General features: G+C 42.9%; 1 protein-coding gene across 2 annotated transcripts in view; it reads left to right on the plus strand.

Moving 5' to 3' along the window:
• FADS6 (fatty acid desaturase 6) overlaps positions 1-12,806 on the plus strand; it is a 229,953-nt gene extending 217,147 nt beyond the window's left edge. For both annotated transcript variants that reach the window (XM_069654852.1, XM_069654853.1), the window contains exon 6: positions 11,822-12,806. In XM_069654852.1, coding sequence (XP_069510953.1) covers positions 11,822-11,971 — 150 coding nt within the window. In that variant the 3' untranslated portion in view covers positions 11,972-12,806. The remainder of the gene's footprint in view (positions 1-11,821) is intronic.
• Positions 12,807-17,730: the final 4,924 nt, after the last annotated feature.

Consider the following 17,730-nt stretch of genomic DNA (forward strand, 5'->3'; position numbering starts at 1 on the left):
GGCCAGAGTCTAGAAGGGGTACTGCATGAGCAGTGAAACTTTGCAGGGCAGGTCACCCACTTGCAAGTGCCAGGGGTTGAGCAAGACGGTGTTGCTCCAAACAGCAGAAGAAAAGCAGAGAGGAACACTGCATCTATGCCTCCCCCATGAAGTAGAGTGACGTAATGTGGGTCATCTGCCTTACACCACGATGGAACCAGAAGGTAAGTTTACATGTAGTATATTCTGCAGTAGTTGTATAGTAGAGAAAGCACTGGGACATCCACACTCATCCAGAGCAGCAACCGACTGTCAACCTTCCACTAGGCTAGACGGTTTCACATGACCTCACTGCCCAGGTGAGCAGGTAAGAACAACCCACATTCCACTCTGATGTCACAACCCACCAGGAAGCACTGAGAAAAACAATCAAGCTGCAAGCTATGATTATGACACAGAGCATTCACTGGACACTGAAAGATATGGGCTGGTGTGAGCATTTATATTGTGCACGGGACCACTGGTTGAAGCATGGAGCCCGAGTGAGCACAGCCTTAGCCTTGCCCCGCTGTTGAGATGCTTGCTCCTTGCCAAAGACTGGTAATCATTTCATGCATTGACATTCTTTTCTGTAATAAATCCCATTGGATCCCACATTAACTGCAATCCCATTGACTTCACTGGAACCGTGACGGCTATTTTACATGGGTTCTAATGTTATTGTTACTTCCCTATAATCTCTTTATGGTATTTAGATAATACAATTGAAATTGATCATAACTTGGACTGAACAGCAATATCTTTTACTGTGTTGGCTTTAGGAGCTTGGCAGCTGTTTGCACCTCTCGTGCCTTTTATGAGAAGCCTTGCCCTTTCCCTGGGTTGCCTTATGGAAGAAAGAGAACCCCTCTGGGTCTGTTGGTGTGGTTCATCAAGACCCCTTCCCACACAAAGGGGAAATTTCTTGCATCAGGCACATCCTGCTCAGTTAATCTGCCTTTAGGCTTTGCTTCCCCGAAAGATGCTGTCAGTGAGAGGAGGTGGGTTTCAGTCCAATTCATTTATATTTCAAGCCCATTTTCTCCACTCTGGTACTGATGACTGTCACAGGATTATGTACTGTCACCTGTTAACATCACCTTGCAACTGCAGCTCAATGGATGGGGTTGAAAAGGTGTGGTGCACATGCAGATTATTACAAGAGGATCCCCGCAACGCATAAGAAGGACCACGTTTCCACAATAACCCAATCATCCTTAAAGGTTTGCTGGCAGGGCACAGCGACTGCGCAGACAGCAGCCCCAGGGCTGTATCATCAGCAGGGAACCCACTGAAAGCCACTCTAACATGGACATGTCTACGGGGTCACCTTCCAATACCTAATATAGACTTGGCCATTCAGGGCTCATGGGACCCTCAGTGCAGTGCTGATCTTTGGGAACACTTGTGCTTACATTACTGGCTTGGACCCGCCAAATGAGCTCCTGCCATCCCTTCATCCTTCCTCAGTGCTGTGAGATTGCATTACTGTAAGCGCTACACAGAAGACAAACATTCTCTACTTTCCTCCGAGGGCCAGACAGAACATATTTACTTTGTCCATTGCACACCCTTGCTTTTTTGTTACCAACTACAATCACCTATCACACATCCTACTCTTGAATTAGGCTGCCTTCTGAGCTGCCCGAAATTAGTATGCAGGTCCTGTGGTACCATAAATAGACACAGCAGGTATTTTAGGTCTATATATCCACAAGGATTTCCCAAACATGCTCTCAAGTCCCTCATGTACCCAACACTACTCAATCTGTATCTTCTAATGCTCCAAGACCATCTTGGAATTCCAGTGTGTTTATTAGCTCAACACATACCCTTCTGTATCACCTCTCCTGAGAATATAGTCCATTTATAATGAGTGATCACACATCTATACGTATACAAACATTTATCAATGACTATCTCCCAACCCTGTGTCAGCAAACTGCTTTCCTGCGTTCTCTCCCTCCTGCTTCACCCTTGCTCATGATATTCTCCACAGATTGCTAGGATATAAAGACTGCATATGGAAACTAAGGCACAATAACCATATACATTAGTGACACGACAGACACGAGGTTCGATTTCCAAACAGGTCTGGTTTATTTATTTCGGCCGACTGGCTCTCAATGTCTCACAACGTGTATTCCCAGACCTTGTGAGACACAAGAGAGCAAGCACCGCTCAAGCAGCAATATATATACATAACATACAATCTTTACGAAGGCAATTCGATCTGCTCATAAACGTATCATTCAGGCTAGGGATCGATAATCGACAGTAGTGACAAATATGACACGTTATGACAAGTCTTCATTCAGTCTAAACATAGTTATTCTAGCAATGGTAGCAGAGACAGCTTTCCTGTTATGGCGAACATAGACCTCTTAGTTCTGCAAAGATATCATGTTCGTAGCAGAGAAACATTCCTTAACACGTTATCTGTTTTTCTCGGTTCATGAGCTAAGGGTCAGAAAGTTCTGAAGCAGAAAATACCACTCTCCTCGAAGGAGCTCCGCTAGAAGTATATAATTCATGTTTTAACTGCCTTTTACTACAGCGTTTACAAGAGAGGCTGGCACCTGGATTACTGATTAGAAGCAGCTTCTGCTCGACTTCAAGGACTTAGTGGGAGAGAAAATATCGTATCTCTATATAGTTTGACATTCCTGTCTGTATTATTTCAAACTTCAGGCCGTGGCCTCGCACCGTGTGTGAGTTTAAAGCATAAAATACATTTGCAAAGCGTTTTGACAGAAAGGAAAAAAGCAAATGGCTGACATTTTCCAAAATGGACGCCCTCTGGTTACATTGATGATTCTCTGACCGCGATGTTTATCACATGATGCGATTGGTTTCAGGCCAACATACTATACATACTATAGGGTCGTTTCGGGTCTAACAAGACAAAGGTCTGGGTAAATCGGGCAGGGCACAATACACCTCGGACAAGGATTCAACCCTTTGAAATTATTAGATGGTGATTTAGATTACCAAATCGAGCACCTACGTGCTGCATGCAATGTTAAACATTTGCACGGCATAGAGGAAAAGGAAAGAGTAAAAGTAGGCAAAATGCCCATTACTTTTTCACGTGAACAAGTCAATGACATCTTCAAAATACACTTTGCTGATAGTGTTTGCTAATGGATTCCTATTTAGCGGGTGCATAATCTAGGTGGATTCCATAGAGACTGAGAAGGAAAGAATGGCAGAGATGTAAACTTCACTCCATGCCCCTTCTCTGCCTTGTGCGCAAAGGAAAATGGACTGGAGCAGAATATTAAGGTGTAAAAGCATTTTGTCTTGCTTTTATGCCTTCATGTTCTGCTCCGCATATTAGACAATAACCCCTACAAAGATCAGAAGCCAAGTTTGTAAAAGTCCTGCAGTCCTAGCAATTGATGTAGCACTTTCCTATGCTGTTTTCAAAGCAGACATGGGTGGGCAGCTGTTCTAGTCACCCAGCAAAGCTCCGAAGATATAGAACAATGTCTGACAGCGCCCAATGACATCCTGCATTCTGTTGGGAAGCATGGGCCTTAAAGAGGCTTGGTTCATAGACTTACTCCCATACTATCACTTCAGCATTCATGTTGACAATCAGGGGTGTAGAAGGCTCCATTCCCCTGAAAGTGAGGCTGCCCATCAGCTACCACTGTAGGCATGTAGACTGTTTCTCTGTCATGTGGATCAGTGTTTCATAGATCTGATCCCGCAGAGCTCATTGAGGAAGAAGATGCCTCACCAAAGGCTTCAGGTGCAGGTTAACCCTTGTTATCATTGACAGCCATTCCATTTTGACCTGTATTTGGCGCCATGGTAGATCAATGGAACATGGAATAGCCAACACTCCAGTCAGTCTATTCCTCATCATCTGGACTTGTCACTGTTACTATTTGTGTCAAATCTTGTGTCTAGGAGATCCATAACCTGTATTGGTATAAGTTGTGACTTCTTGTAGATGATTAACTAACCATGGATCTTCAGAAACCCACACACAGACTCAGCATTTTTTGTTTTGGCATTAACTGTCATTATACAGGTTACTCATGACACCCTGAGTCCCACCAGCAGAGCTAGAACTTTGGTAAATATCCTTGTTTCTGTCTTTAGGCAAAAAGGTAGAACCTGAAAATGGTAGTGACCATCTGCTACTGTGAACTGCAGGAACTGCTAGTGATGCTTCTGTAGAACGGCTTGTGGAATTGTGCATCCCTTCTTGGAGCATAACGGAGATGGACTGAACCATGGATCTGTATCAATTCACTGCTGGTCACCTTGCTGGAGCATAACAGTCCACAGATCAGGCGTCCTGTGGCTGCACCTGGATCACTCACTTTCACGTGCCACCTCCTGCTCCAGTGCTTTCTTTCCACTGTTCTTCTGACTTGCCATGTTCCCCTCCTACCTCCTCTTCTTTACCGCTGCAACACTTCGCGACCAACCTATCCTCTCTGTCCTCAGAGGGGTCAATGTTGGGCCATCTATAGCTGTCCATGTTGTTTTTGAAGGCCTATGGCGGAAGCCACTGTTTTCTTATACTGCCTGGGGGCCCTCTAGATACCACTGTTTTTTAACCTTTTTTACATTATGTGGTATGAACATTTTTACTGTGGGATTTAGACTGTGGTAAAGTGACCCATTTCCTCCACTCCATCGTGAAGGACATGATGAAAATGAACCTGTTTAGGTCGTTCAGGTACAAACCTTGTCTGAGGTCCCTTGATGTCTTCTCCACCCAAAAAAAGTATCAACTAGAAACCCTTGCTATTCTCTTGCGATGGAACCACATCAAGGTCACTCTGCATAAGTAACTCTTGTATGCCCTGGAGTAAAGATGCTGCTTTCACTTGTTCCTTCAGGTTCAGTGTTGATCGCCTTATAGACGACTATGTGACACGTCAAAACACAATAAAATATTCATGATATACGATATGCATATATGATATGTCAATTCTGTTCATGTTCCCTAATAATAGTGATACATTCTCCCTCCATCCTATCCGTGGTGGGTGCTGGGAACCAGGCAGAGTCGGCGGAGACTGTGGGCCCATTATAAACCTGCCGGTATCCTGGCAGTAAACTGGCCAGTATGCCGGCATAGGCTATTACCATTTCCGGCACTATTTCTGTTTTCGGCAATTGGTCCGCTGGATTCCAAGTGCTGTATTGATGGTATAAAACTGCACAAGGGGATTTGCCGTCATTACCAGCAGCGGCAATACAGGTGCCGGTAGTGACAGTGTTTTCTGCCAGTAGGGCACCTACCTTACTTCCAGCTTTTAGTGTTTTAGCACAACTCAGGTGCCCCACGATAGACGATACCTGTGGGATAACCTTATCTTGCTAGAGGTGTGCCAGGAAGCTAAATCCGTGATAGAATCAAAGCGACCAGGCCCAGCAGGAAGAGCTTTCTATTGCTGCCAAGAGCTGGTAGAACGTATAGGCCCAGGGGCAAGTGCAGTGAGTGGCAAAAAATAGAGGGTTTGGACAAAGAGCCTGTGTCCGAAGCAGAGGAACAGGCAGTGCCCTGGAGCGCAAGCAACACTGAGATCCTTGAATCATGCTTAGGGAAACCACATGGTGAGAGTTTTTGGGCATCACATTGCACTAGAGCACATAACTTGAAAACGCAGAAGGAAAGTCAAGGAGAACTGTATGTTGGGAATTGCAGTACAATCACTCCCAATGTGGCGCAAGAGACACTGCTAGAGAGCAGCGAACTAATGAGAATTTGTTATGGGAAGTTGTGGTTCTAGCCCTTCACAAGGCAAAGAATGTGGCACTGATAGGCCCCATTGGAACCAAGGTGGACTTTACCCTGAGAGTTAAAGTACGGGCCCTCCCCAATACGCTTACAGAGGCGCTATGAGTGAGAAGAGCAAGCAAGACAAGTCATTCCTAGAGAGGGAATCACCTTTGACGTATAATGATCACAGCCACACCAAGAACCAACGACCAGATACTAGGGAACGAATGAGAGCTCAAGACGTAAATAGAAGAAACACCTCCCTTTTTTGTGATCAAACGAATATAGTCATTTTAATTTATATTTGATTTTGTGACCTCAAATAGGCGTTGTTCTGCCACAAAATAATTCAACAACAATGCCTTTATGCCTATACTAAGACATGGCAATGCCTTGGCACTGATATAAACACATGTCGCCTCTAATAAAAACAGGTACATTGGACGTCGAGCTGGACAAACTAGTTTAAAAGTGATTTGCGTCCCTCCTGAATTCCTGAAATTGCCCCAGGCGATTTGGGGAGTTTGTGTGGCCTCAGGGGTCAATCTGACCACATTCTCTGCCCTCTCTGTTGATGATACAGCAAGTTCTCTTTCCTCCTATCTTTCCTCTTCTCGTGATACCCTTTATACTACTTCCTCTTCCTCTTGCAAACCCTCTCAACACTGGCTCTCTCCCCATCTGCGCTCAATGCGACGAGTCAATCACTGCCTCGAACGGTGCAAGTTCCACTCTGAGTCTGGGTCCTTTTCTTCTTCATCCTATCACTCTCTCTATGAAGAGGCTCTTCATACAGCTAATCTTAATGACTAATCTGACCTTATGCATGCCCAATCTGCTCACCCCGGCGTCTTTTTCAGTCTCTTTCTCATCTCCTAGCAGCACCTACCCCTAACCATTACCTCCACTCTACTCTCACTGTTTCCGACTTTTCAAGATATTTTTCTACCTAAGTCGCTTCTCATTGTGCTACCATTGCTTCCTCAAACCTTTCTCCTTCTCCATATTCCCACACCTCCCTAATCTCTTCTTTCACCCACATTACCAACTTGGGGACCTCTTCTCTTTTGACTCATTCCCATCCAATGGTTCACCTTCTGATCGTATTCCATCTTTAATTCCCAAAATATATCCTACTTTTGTCTCTTATCTTACCCCTCTCCCTAACACCTCTCTTTTCACATCGATGTTTCCTTCTTGCTTTAAGCATGTTTCGATTCTTCCTATTTATTTATTTATTTGTTTGTATATTTCATTTGTTGGTAACGCCCAGACCCAGAGGTATCACAGCGCTCAAAAGGTTAGACTATTGGTAGCAAAATTACTGTTCTTTTGTTACAGGGAGAACAATTTAGGTGCATTCCTTACAATACAGGTAGCATGCAAATTTAATGACAGGTAGATGTTTCTGGAGAGGTCATCCAGTGCATTTAGGAATATTCTCAAGAAGCCATCTCTTGATCCTTCTCTTCCTTCTAACCTTGCCCAATCTCACTTCTACCCTATCGCTCGAGACTGCTTCAGAGACTAGTCTATACCAAGGATTCTACATTTGTTAATAATAACTCTATTGCTCCTTCTCTTCATTCTGGCTTCCATCCCTCTCACTCAACTGAGACTGCCCTTCACTCTGTTTGCAATTCCCTGATCTCTGCTTGTTACCCTAAATATTCCTCTCTGCTCATTCTTCTACTTCTGTCTGCGGCATTAGATGTGGTTGATCACACTCTCCTCTCAGCTTCTTTTGCTTCTTTTGGGTTTGCTCTGTTCTTGCTTGGTTTCATTCCTATCTGTCTAACCGTACATATTCTGTCTCCTCTTCTCAAACATTTCCCCTTCTTCATTGTGTCCTCCAAGGCGCTGTTCTTGTCCCCTTCTATTCTCCCTCCATACTTCTCCTCTTGCTGCTATTATCTTGTGCTTTGGGATTTCACACCACTTTTACGCCAATAACACGCAACATTTTCTCTCTTTCACTTCATTTACTCCGGCTATCCATGATAACTTATCTTCCTGCTTACTTGCTATTAAACCTTGGATGACAGATCACATTCTTGTTTTAAACTCATTAAAAACTGAAGTAATCTTCTTCCCTGCCACCACTATTCCCCTTCCTCTCCCTCCTCTGTCTATTTCCCTCCTTCCTCTGTATCTCTTTCCAGCACTGCTTGCAATCTCGGTCTTTACCTTGACACAAACTTATCCTTTTCCTGCATATTTCCACCATCTCCCGTTTCTGTCGATTCCCTCTCTTTAATATTCATAAAGCCTTTCCGTTGTCCTCCCTTTTAGCTGATTGACCACGATCATCATCCCGCTGTGCTTCTGCGTTTCCTCCTCAATTTCAGCCAGCGACATAGATTTGGGTACATCCATGTGGGACATCATGTGTACCAGCGCTTCAGCCTCCTGTGTCTCTGTCTCTGTCACAGTGTCCTGGGGCATCGGGTGACTTGACAGGTAGTCTGCAGGAATTGGAGGATTACTCCGTAGTCCTGCATTTGGAACATCCAGTTGCTGTGGTGGGCGCAGGCTGACCCATTCAGGATGGGGAGCAGAGGTGTATAGTCTCCCAAACATGTACAGGTGGAAGTACTTGCACCCCGACAGGACTGCCAGCACCTCCCTCTCGATTTGCTAGCATCTTCTCTCTGTTGGGGACAGGGCCTTGCGTCCGTACGCCACTGTGATGTACCCTCCATCGTCCTATGCCTGCACAAGTGCCACACCCATGCCCACTTGGCTGGTGTCAGCCCATATCTCTGTCATCTTTCTTGGATTGAAGAATGTCAGTGTCATCTCCACTGTTCAAGCTCACTTTCACTGTTGAAACGCCCGTTGGATGGTCGACATCCACAGCCAGTCATTGTCTTTCTTAATGAGTGCCCTTTAGGGGCTCTGTGATCGTTGCCAGGTTTGGAATTATTCTGCCACAGAAATTCAACATCCCCAGGTAGCAGAACATCAAATCATTCTGGCGGCACTCTTCCAACAGCTGCGAGAGAAAGGCCTAACTCTGTATCTGGAGAAGTATCACTTGCCACAAAACAACACAAAGAGGTTGAGGGGGGAATGGGAGTCACAAGCAAACCCTCACATTAAGGGCAGAACCCTTGTTACAACAACGAAAAGGCTTGTGACTCAGAAAAAGACCGCTTTCTTGGAGTGATGGTAAGTACTATCTCATATCCTCAACTATTATCAAATTCATCAAAGATGAGGGACAACACTGTTGGAGGATCTAAGCAATTGCATATTTTAATTAATATTAGATACACGTGCATTATACAAATCAAATGCCTAAACAATATACTTACCCTCTTATGGAATTAATGAAGAGGGTGTTGATAAAAGAAAAAAGAACATCACTGTACAGAACTGATGCATCGTAATTCCACATGTAAGTCCCAAAATTGGGGGCCTAGATGATTAAGTGGCTTATACAATGTGATAATACATGATCAAAATTCAATTACTTACTCTCCCACTCATCGTTATTCGTACCACACACACTTGCTCGTGAATCGTTATTCATTCATACACATAATAAATGTAGACAGTAATAAAAACAAGCCGAACATGTTTCTTTCCTCAGGGGGTTATTCCATTGAAATTCATCAGAGGCGGAATTAAAGTTTGAATCATTGCATGGTGGCAGTGACTAGAATCTCTTACATTCAAAAGTTCTCTTCAAAGTCCAAGTGCTTTGGTTAATTTTATAGCTATTCCAATCTTTACATTCAAGGAACTCTAGGTGGAAGACTTCAAAAGATAGCTTCCCCTAGCTGACTATCCAGAGTATATGGCAGCTTCTTACTCATAAGGCTTGATGAGTCATCAATCCATCATGTTCAAGCTGCAGCTGTCTGTATGGTGATTAATCCCAGACTCTAAGCGTATGGCACTCGTTGTACTCAGCCACGCTGCGTACGGACAGCTTGCACCTGTTAGACGTCAGGCGATTATCACGTTCCAGTTCCTAAATATGCTGGTAAATATGCACTGGTATGAAAACCCGATCTTCTAGTCCATGTGGTGAATGACGTGATATAACGTGTCAATTGCATGCGTTGTCTGCACTCAGTTCGCATGGTCAATCCTGCTCTGACGTCAGCAGTTTCAAGCTGAGCTATATGGAAACTTAACCAGGTCTGGTTTTAGGCGTGGGACGTTGTAGCTGCAAGTGATGCAGGTCTCGGGTCATTTTTGGCACGGGTCACCTTAGGAGACAAAAGTATGGGTTTTCAAGCTACGGCCTATGTGTAGGCGGCTCATTTAGCCCTGCTTCTCTCCTTGCAACTGACACATGTGCATAGTTGCCAACATGATCCATTCCAATCTGTAGATGTTTATCTAGACTGGGTTTTTTCTTTGCATTCTGGGACTTATAGTCCAGCATTTCCCATTATAAAACTCAGACTAAAATTCACAGAATTCAAGTAAAAAAACCTGGTCTGGATCAGCACCTACAGATTGAAACGGGTCATGTAAGCAACTATGCATGAGACTTCCTCTGCAGCTGCGTCTGGGTTACAGGTGATTTTAAGGCTGACATTACATCTAAATACATGTATAACAAAAAGCAAAATAGTAACATCTTAAAAAAATAACGACATACCTTTTACATGACGCATATTATCTACATGCAGTCTGTTTCTCTAGTCTGTGATTGCCATCTAGTGGACCTTTCAATAATTAGAATCCTGGTTTTGTGGTTTTTAAATATGTCTTTTCACTAACTTTTAAGTTTTACTATATCACTTTCTACCTATTTTTGCCTTCCTAATACCCTTTATGGGGGGACAACCCTCGACCACTTTTCCATTTATACATGTCATTTGTGTCCACTTCTACCTGTCTTTCCTCTGTTTCCGTCCTTCCCTTTAACTATTTTTAACTGAAGTCTGTTTGGACTTTTTCTCTACTTAAATCCAAACCTGTAATACTATGTTATTGCCTATATTTCATTATGTTTTCTTCCTGGCACTGTTTTTACCCTGTTTATTTTTGTTATTTTTACCCCTTTTATTGTCTCTCTGTTTTCCCCTACAATGTAATCGCGGGTTACCCAGCTTCTTTTGGTGTAACCCTTTAGAAAGCTGAGGGCCACAGTTGCCTCATAGCGCAGTCAGGACCGGAAGCAGAGTATCAGCAGCATGGACATCTTAACCAGCAACAGTTGCCCCCAGTTGGAAAAACACGAGGGTGTCCAGTACTTATGACCCTGACATATTGCCTCCCCACCATTAATAGACATAGTAAAAATGATTCTGTATATCACAATGAACATATGTCTTTTTTCTATGTCTACTTGTAATGTTGTGGGTCTGCAAACACTAACTTGCAGATGTGTTTGGTACATCTATAGGAATTACTGGATGTGTAGGGCCAAACTAAGCAAATATGATGACCTTTCAGTGCAATTTGATATTGTGATATCATCTAAAAACACGCAGCTAAATCGCCCTAATTGCCCAAATATTCCCTACGGAGCCAGTAATTACCCATACATTTCTACAATGTAGTGTTTGCAGACTCAAAACATGGGTAATCGACATAGTACAAGGAATTCCATGCATCACAGTTATAGACATGTCTAGTGGTAATGCTGTGAGCATGCAAACATTAGCTTGCAGCCTTTTTTGTAACTTTTGAAGTAATTACTGGGTATGAGGAACACAAGTATTTAGTGCATTCACACCTAAAGAATGCATACTGTAAAAAGGGTGCCATCTCTAAAACTATTGCAACTGCCAGTGATTTTATCGTGTAGTGTGGGTGCCAACAAGATGACTCCTAAATGTAAAGTTCATAACCCCCTTCAAGGGATAACAATCTAGACTCTGCTCCTGTGCAAACCTAGTGAATCACAGAAGTGGATTAAGGTCTGGCATGGGTGCTAGTTAGGGTAATGGCCTCACACAGGTGCTATTTAGGCTATGCCTTGGGGTGTACTCAATGCGGAGATGTCAAGAATGAAAGCACTGCTACCTGTGCAGAATGGTGTAAACAGTGTCTAATGAATGGGGGCTGTATCTTTGCTTTCTCTTCTAGATCAAGCCCTATGTGTCAGAGTACTTGAAGGCCGCTAAGCTGCCATACCAGGAGGACGCATACCTATCCCGCCTGAGGCTCTTCCTAGACCGGTACAATGAGCTGATGGTCCACATGCCACCCATAACCCAGATGGTGGGCATACAGTGAGGGCACTAACTGAAGAGGCGCCCCAGAAAGTCTGTGGATCCACCATTCATGGGACTTAAGTACAACAACACTGGTGTTTTCTCCAATGCATCTGAAGACTGGATTTCTCTGCCAACTTACCTCAGATCAACATGAACTGGACCACTATACCTTCAGCACTATCATCACGCCTGAACACAGACATAAACTCTAGCCTCCAAAAGACACTCGTGACTCTTATATGGGTCCCACAGCAGACCAATGGGTCCAACCCCCACTATTCATGGAAGCGCACTATTTACAGGATTTACTCTCATTCATCAGGCACCATGGCTCCTACACCCCAATCCTCATGGCTTACAGGGTTCTAACAAGGACTAAAGGATCCCCCAACCCTACTAGGCACCCTCTTCACACTGCTCCCCTTCTAGCAAGCATATGTATAGTTGTGAAACAGGCATTGGTCAACAAATACTTCCTGATCAGTGTTAGTTCACCTGCAGACACAATCGTCAGACTATAATCAATAGAAATTCATTGAAAAAGAAAAAAAGACTTCTGGCATCTTTGAGGTCTCGATTGGAAGTTGTCAGTAGCAACGCATTAATGGGTGGCGGAGAGATAAGGTTTTATTAACTAACACATTCTGTATTTTGAGACATTAGCTTGAAATTGTAATGTGACATCAAGTAAACATTTCTAAATTAATGTTTTTAAAACTGTGTTTTGTCAAAGTTATGGACCATGCTAAGTCCAAAGTTGCATCATGTTTATTGTTTCAATGGGATTTTCCTCTTTTTCAGGGCATGCTTTGCAGCTTTATGCAGGAGGATTAAATAACATTTGATTAAGAAAATATTTTTCTGAGGTTTAAAAATTGTTTACAAAAATACAATGCATGCAATTAAAAAAATACTATGTAACATTGTGCTGCTGTTCTGACAAAGTCTGTAAATGTATTAATGAGTGTTCCACTGCTAAAGTCTGAAACTGACAGAAAACCTCTTGTCCGCAATGACATTTTTAATGAATATACCAATACCTACTGACCTCCCAGGCCTCTTCCCAACGTCACCACGTTCTTAAAAAACCACAAAAACACAAATCTTAATGTAGTGAACAAACAAAAAAATACTTGACAACCCCCATTTTGCCTTAAATATTTTGTCTGCGTTCTACTGAACAACTGTACCAATTCTTACTTGCACAAGAGCTGGGAAACTGAGCTCATCGTAGTACTCGGAATAAAATGCCCTATTTGAATGAAGTGCTTCAGAAAAGATTTTGAAGTGTGAGAATTGGACTCCCTAGTTTTTAAAGTTGGGAGTAAAATGATGTTTTAGCGAGTAAAAAAAGTAAATCCCATTCCTAATGGGTCTATTTGATAGGCAAGGAAAAATATGGTTAACTTTAAAACAGAAATGGAGCTGTATGGAGACATATCTATGGAGCTGTGTGGGTGAAAATTGGGCGATAGGTACCTTGTGCTTCTGTTGCCTACTTTTTGGGGGAGTGCCTTTTCCCCCTATTTTTCTTTTTTGAAAGTATTTGCCTAATTTTAGCGAGTAAAAGTGTCTGACACGCTCCCTATCTGTACGGCTGGAAGCAGTGGAGGACTGGTGACTCTTCGCCATCAGTTCTATTTTATTGTAGCATATGCTGTTTCAAGCCACTAAATCTCGTTTTTCACCAGTGTGCATTTAGACGAGGTTCATTGTTTCCAATTCTGTAGAGCGGTCAACATGCTGAACCACCATCGCATAAAATAAAAAATTGTTGTTTCCTAATTCCAAAATGCTTCTGGTGCCAAACACAAATTGTTGTATGGTACAACATTTGTGTTTCGAAACGACATTGACTAAAAAAATGATGCTCTATATTTGAGAAGGTTAGGACAAGAAACAATTATAGAAGCTTCCAATGGCCCCAATTATTTTGAGACCCCATCTTATCTCGTTTCTGCACATGGAAATATGAACTTCTGGTTATGCTGTGGCGCATAATAAGACGCATAGACGTGGGTAAATTCTCCATGTAATGTGTAGTAACCATGTTCAGTAACATGCATGCGTTCAGGAAGTAATATTGCTCAGGCTTCACTCATGCAGTCAAGTGGCTAAAGTCTACCAAAATGAGGCAGTTTTTGAGTCCAGTCTGTGGTTGTATTCGCTGGAGTTTCAGAAAGAAAAGACACAACAAGATAAATTGAAGGTGCACCCTATTGTGTGTTAAAACCATAACATCATCAAATAAGGCCACTGTACATGTATAGCAATTTCTGGCACCCATTGTACCGTTGTGCTTATTGAGGTATCCTAGTATAGGACATTGCACAGTTGTATTTCAATCTGTAACTCTGTCTTCACCACTGGAGTAATACAACCAGACAGATGTTACAGTCCTGTGAACAATGATTCACCACTACATCAATGCAACCAGCAAGTCGTCCAATGCTGCGATCACTGATTCACCACTAAAGTAATGCAACCAACAAGATGCCCAGTGCTGCGATCAATGATTCACTACTTGATTGATGCAACCATCAAAATGTACAGTGTTGTGATCAATGTTTTACCACTAAAGTAATGCAACCAACAGCATGGCAAGTGTTGTGATCAATGTTTCACAATTGGAATGATGCACCCAGCAGGATGTCCAGTGTTGTGATCAATGATTCATCACTACAGTAATGCAACCAGCAGCTTGTCCAGTGCTATGATCAATGTTTCACCACTAGAGTGATGCAAACAACACAATGTCTAGTGCTGTGATCCCCGATTCACCCCTTGAGTGATGCTACCAACAAGTTGGTTAGTGTTGTGATCAATGATTCACCACTGAAGTGATGCAACAAACAAGATGTCCAGTGCTGTGATCAATGATTCACCACTAGAGTAAAGTAATGCAACCAACAAGATGTCCATTGCTGTGATCAATGATTCACCACTAGAGTAAAGTAATGCAACCAACAAGATGTCCATTGCTGTGATCAATGATTCACCACTAGAGTAAAGTAATGCAACCAACAAGATATCCAGTGCTGTGATCAATGATTCACCACTAGAGTAAAGTAATGCAACCAACAAGATGTCCATTGCTGTGATCAATGATTCACCACTAGAGTAAAGTAATGCAACCAACAAGATGTCCATTGCTGTGATCAATGATTCACCACTAGATTAATGCAACAAACAAGATGTCCAGTGCTGTGATAAATGGCTCACCATTAGAGTAATGCAACCAGCAAGATGGCCATTGCTGTGATCAATGATTCACCACTGGAGAAATGCAACAAACAGGATGTCCAGGGCTGTGATAGATGGCTCACCATTAGAGTAATGCAACCAGAAAGATGGCCATTGCTGTGATCAATGATTCACCAGTACAGTAATGCAACCAGCAGGATGGCCATTGTTGTGATCAATGATTCACCACTTGAATGATGCAACTAGTAAGATGTCCAGTGCTCTTGTTCAATGATTCTGCATAAGAGTAATGCAACTAACAAGATGCCCAGTGGTGTGTTCAATGATTCATCACTGCAGTAATGCAACCAACAAGATGTCCAGTGAGTGATGCACTTAGCAAGATGTCCAGTGTTGTGATCAATGATTCACCATTAGATTAATGCAAACACGAGATGTTCAGTGTTTTGACCAATGATGCACCAATAGAGTAATGTAACAAGCAATAAGTTCAATGCTGCAATCACTGATTCACCACTTAGAGTAATGCAACCAGCCAGATGTCCAGAGTTGGGTCAATCATTCACCACCTAAGTGATGTCACCAACACGATGGCCAGTGCTGGGAATAATGAAAGATTCACCACGTGGGTGATGCAAGGTTCACCACTACAGTAATGCAACCAGGCAAATGCTCAGTTCTGTGATCACTGATTCACCATGAGAGTAATACAACACATAAGATGGCCAGCATTGTGATCAATGATTCACCATTACAGTAATGCAACCAAGAAGATGTCCAGTGCTGTGATTAATGATTCACTATTAAAGTAATGCAACCAGCAATATGTCCATTGCTGCGATCAATGATTCACCACTTGAGTAATGCAACAAACAAGATGTCCGGTGCTGTCATAAATGAATCACCACTAAAGTAAAGTAATGCAACCAGCAAGATGTCCAGTGCTGTGATCATTGACTCCCTATTAGAGTAATGCATCCAGAAAGATGGCGATTGTTGTGATCAATGATTCATCACTTGAATGATGCAACCAGCAAGATGGCCAGTGCTGTAATCACTGATTCACCACTAGAGTAATTCAACCAACAAAATTGCCAGTCTTGTGATCAATGATTCACCAATAGAGGAATGCAACCATTATGATGCTCAGTGCTGTGATCCATGATTTACAGCTAGAGTGATGCAACCAGCAAGATGTCCAGTGGTGTGATCAATGATTCACTACTAGAGTAATGCAACCAACAGCATGGCAAGTGTTGTGATCAATAATTCACAATTGGAATGATGCACCCAGCAGGATGTCCAGTGTCGTGATCAATGATTCACCACTACAGTAATGCAACCAGCGACTTGTCCAGTGCTATGATCAATGTTTCACCACTAGAGTGATGCAACCAACACGATGTCTAGTGCTGTGATCCCCGATTCACCCCTAGTGTGATGCTACCAACAAGTTGGCTAGTGTTGTGATCAATGATACCTCTACAGTAATGGAACCAACAAGATGTCCATTGCTGTGATCAATGATTCACCACTAGAGTAATGCAACAAACAAGGTGTCCAGTGCTGTGGTAAATGGCTCACCATTAGAGTAATGCAACCAGCAAGATGGCCATTGCTGTGATCAATGATTCACCAGTAGAGTAATGCAACCAGCAAGATATCCATTGCTGTGATCAATGATTCACCACAAGAGTAATGCAACTAACAAGATGCCCAGTGGTGTGTTCAATGATTCATCACTACAGTAATGCAACCAACAAGATGTCCAGTGAGTGATGCACTTAGCAAGATGTCCCGTGTTGTGATCAATGATTCACCATTAGAGTAATGCAAACACGAGATGTTCATTGTTTTGACCAATGATGCACCAATAGAGTAATGTAACAAGCAACATGTCCAATGCTGCAATCACTGATTCACCACTTAGAGTAATGCAACCAGCCAGATGTCCAGAGTTGGTTCAATCATTCACCATCTAAGTGATGTCACCAACACGATGGCCAGTGCTGGGAACAATTAAAGATTCACCACATGGCTGATGCAACGAGCAAGATGTCATGTGTTGTGAAAATGGTTCACCACTACATTAATGCAACCAGGCAAATGCTCAGTTCTGCGATAACTGATTCACCATGAGAGTTATACAACCAATAAGATGGGCAGCATTGTGATCAATGATTCACCATTACAGTAATGCAACCAGCAAGATGTCCATTGCTGCGATCAATGATTCACCAATTGAGTAATGCAACAAACAAGATGTCCAGTGCTGTTATGAACGAATTACCACTAAAGTAAAGTAATGCAACCAGCAAGATGTCCAGTGTCAGAACCCGAGTCCTCGGATTCGTGACTCACCTGTTTGCTTCTTGTGGATTTCTTCTTGGAGTTCACAGTTTTCTTTTTCCTGGACGAGCGTGCCTTATAAAGGTAAGCTCTAGAGTCTTCTGACTCCAGTCTGCTGGGCTTCGGTGAGCGCGCAGGTCATTGACTCCCGGTCGCGGCAGCGCCAGGGCTCGGGATATGTGCAATGTTCCAGGAAGGGTCCGGGACGGAACCAGGAAAGGGAAG

Source organism: Ambystoma mexicanum, chromosome 3q (genome assembly GCF_040938575.1).
Source record: "Ambystoma mexicanum isolate Mex_15411 chromosome 3q, UKY_AmexF1_1, whole genome shotgun sequence".
Lineage (NCBI taxonomy): Eukaryota > Metazoa > Chordata > Amphibia > Caudata > Ambystomatidae > Ambystoma > Ambystoma mexicanum.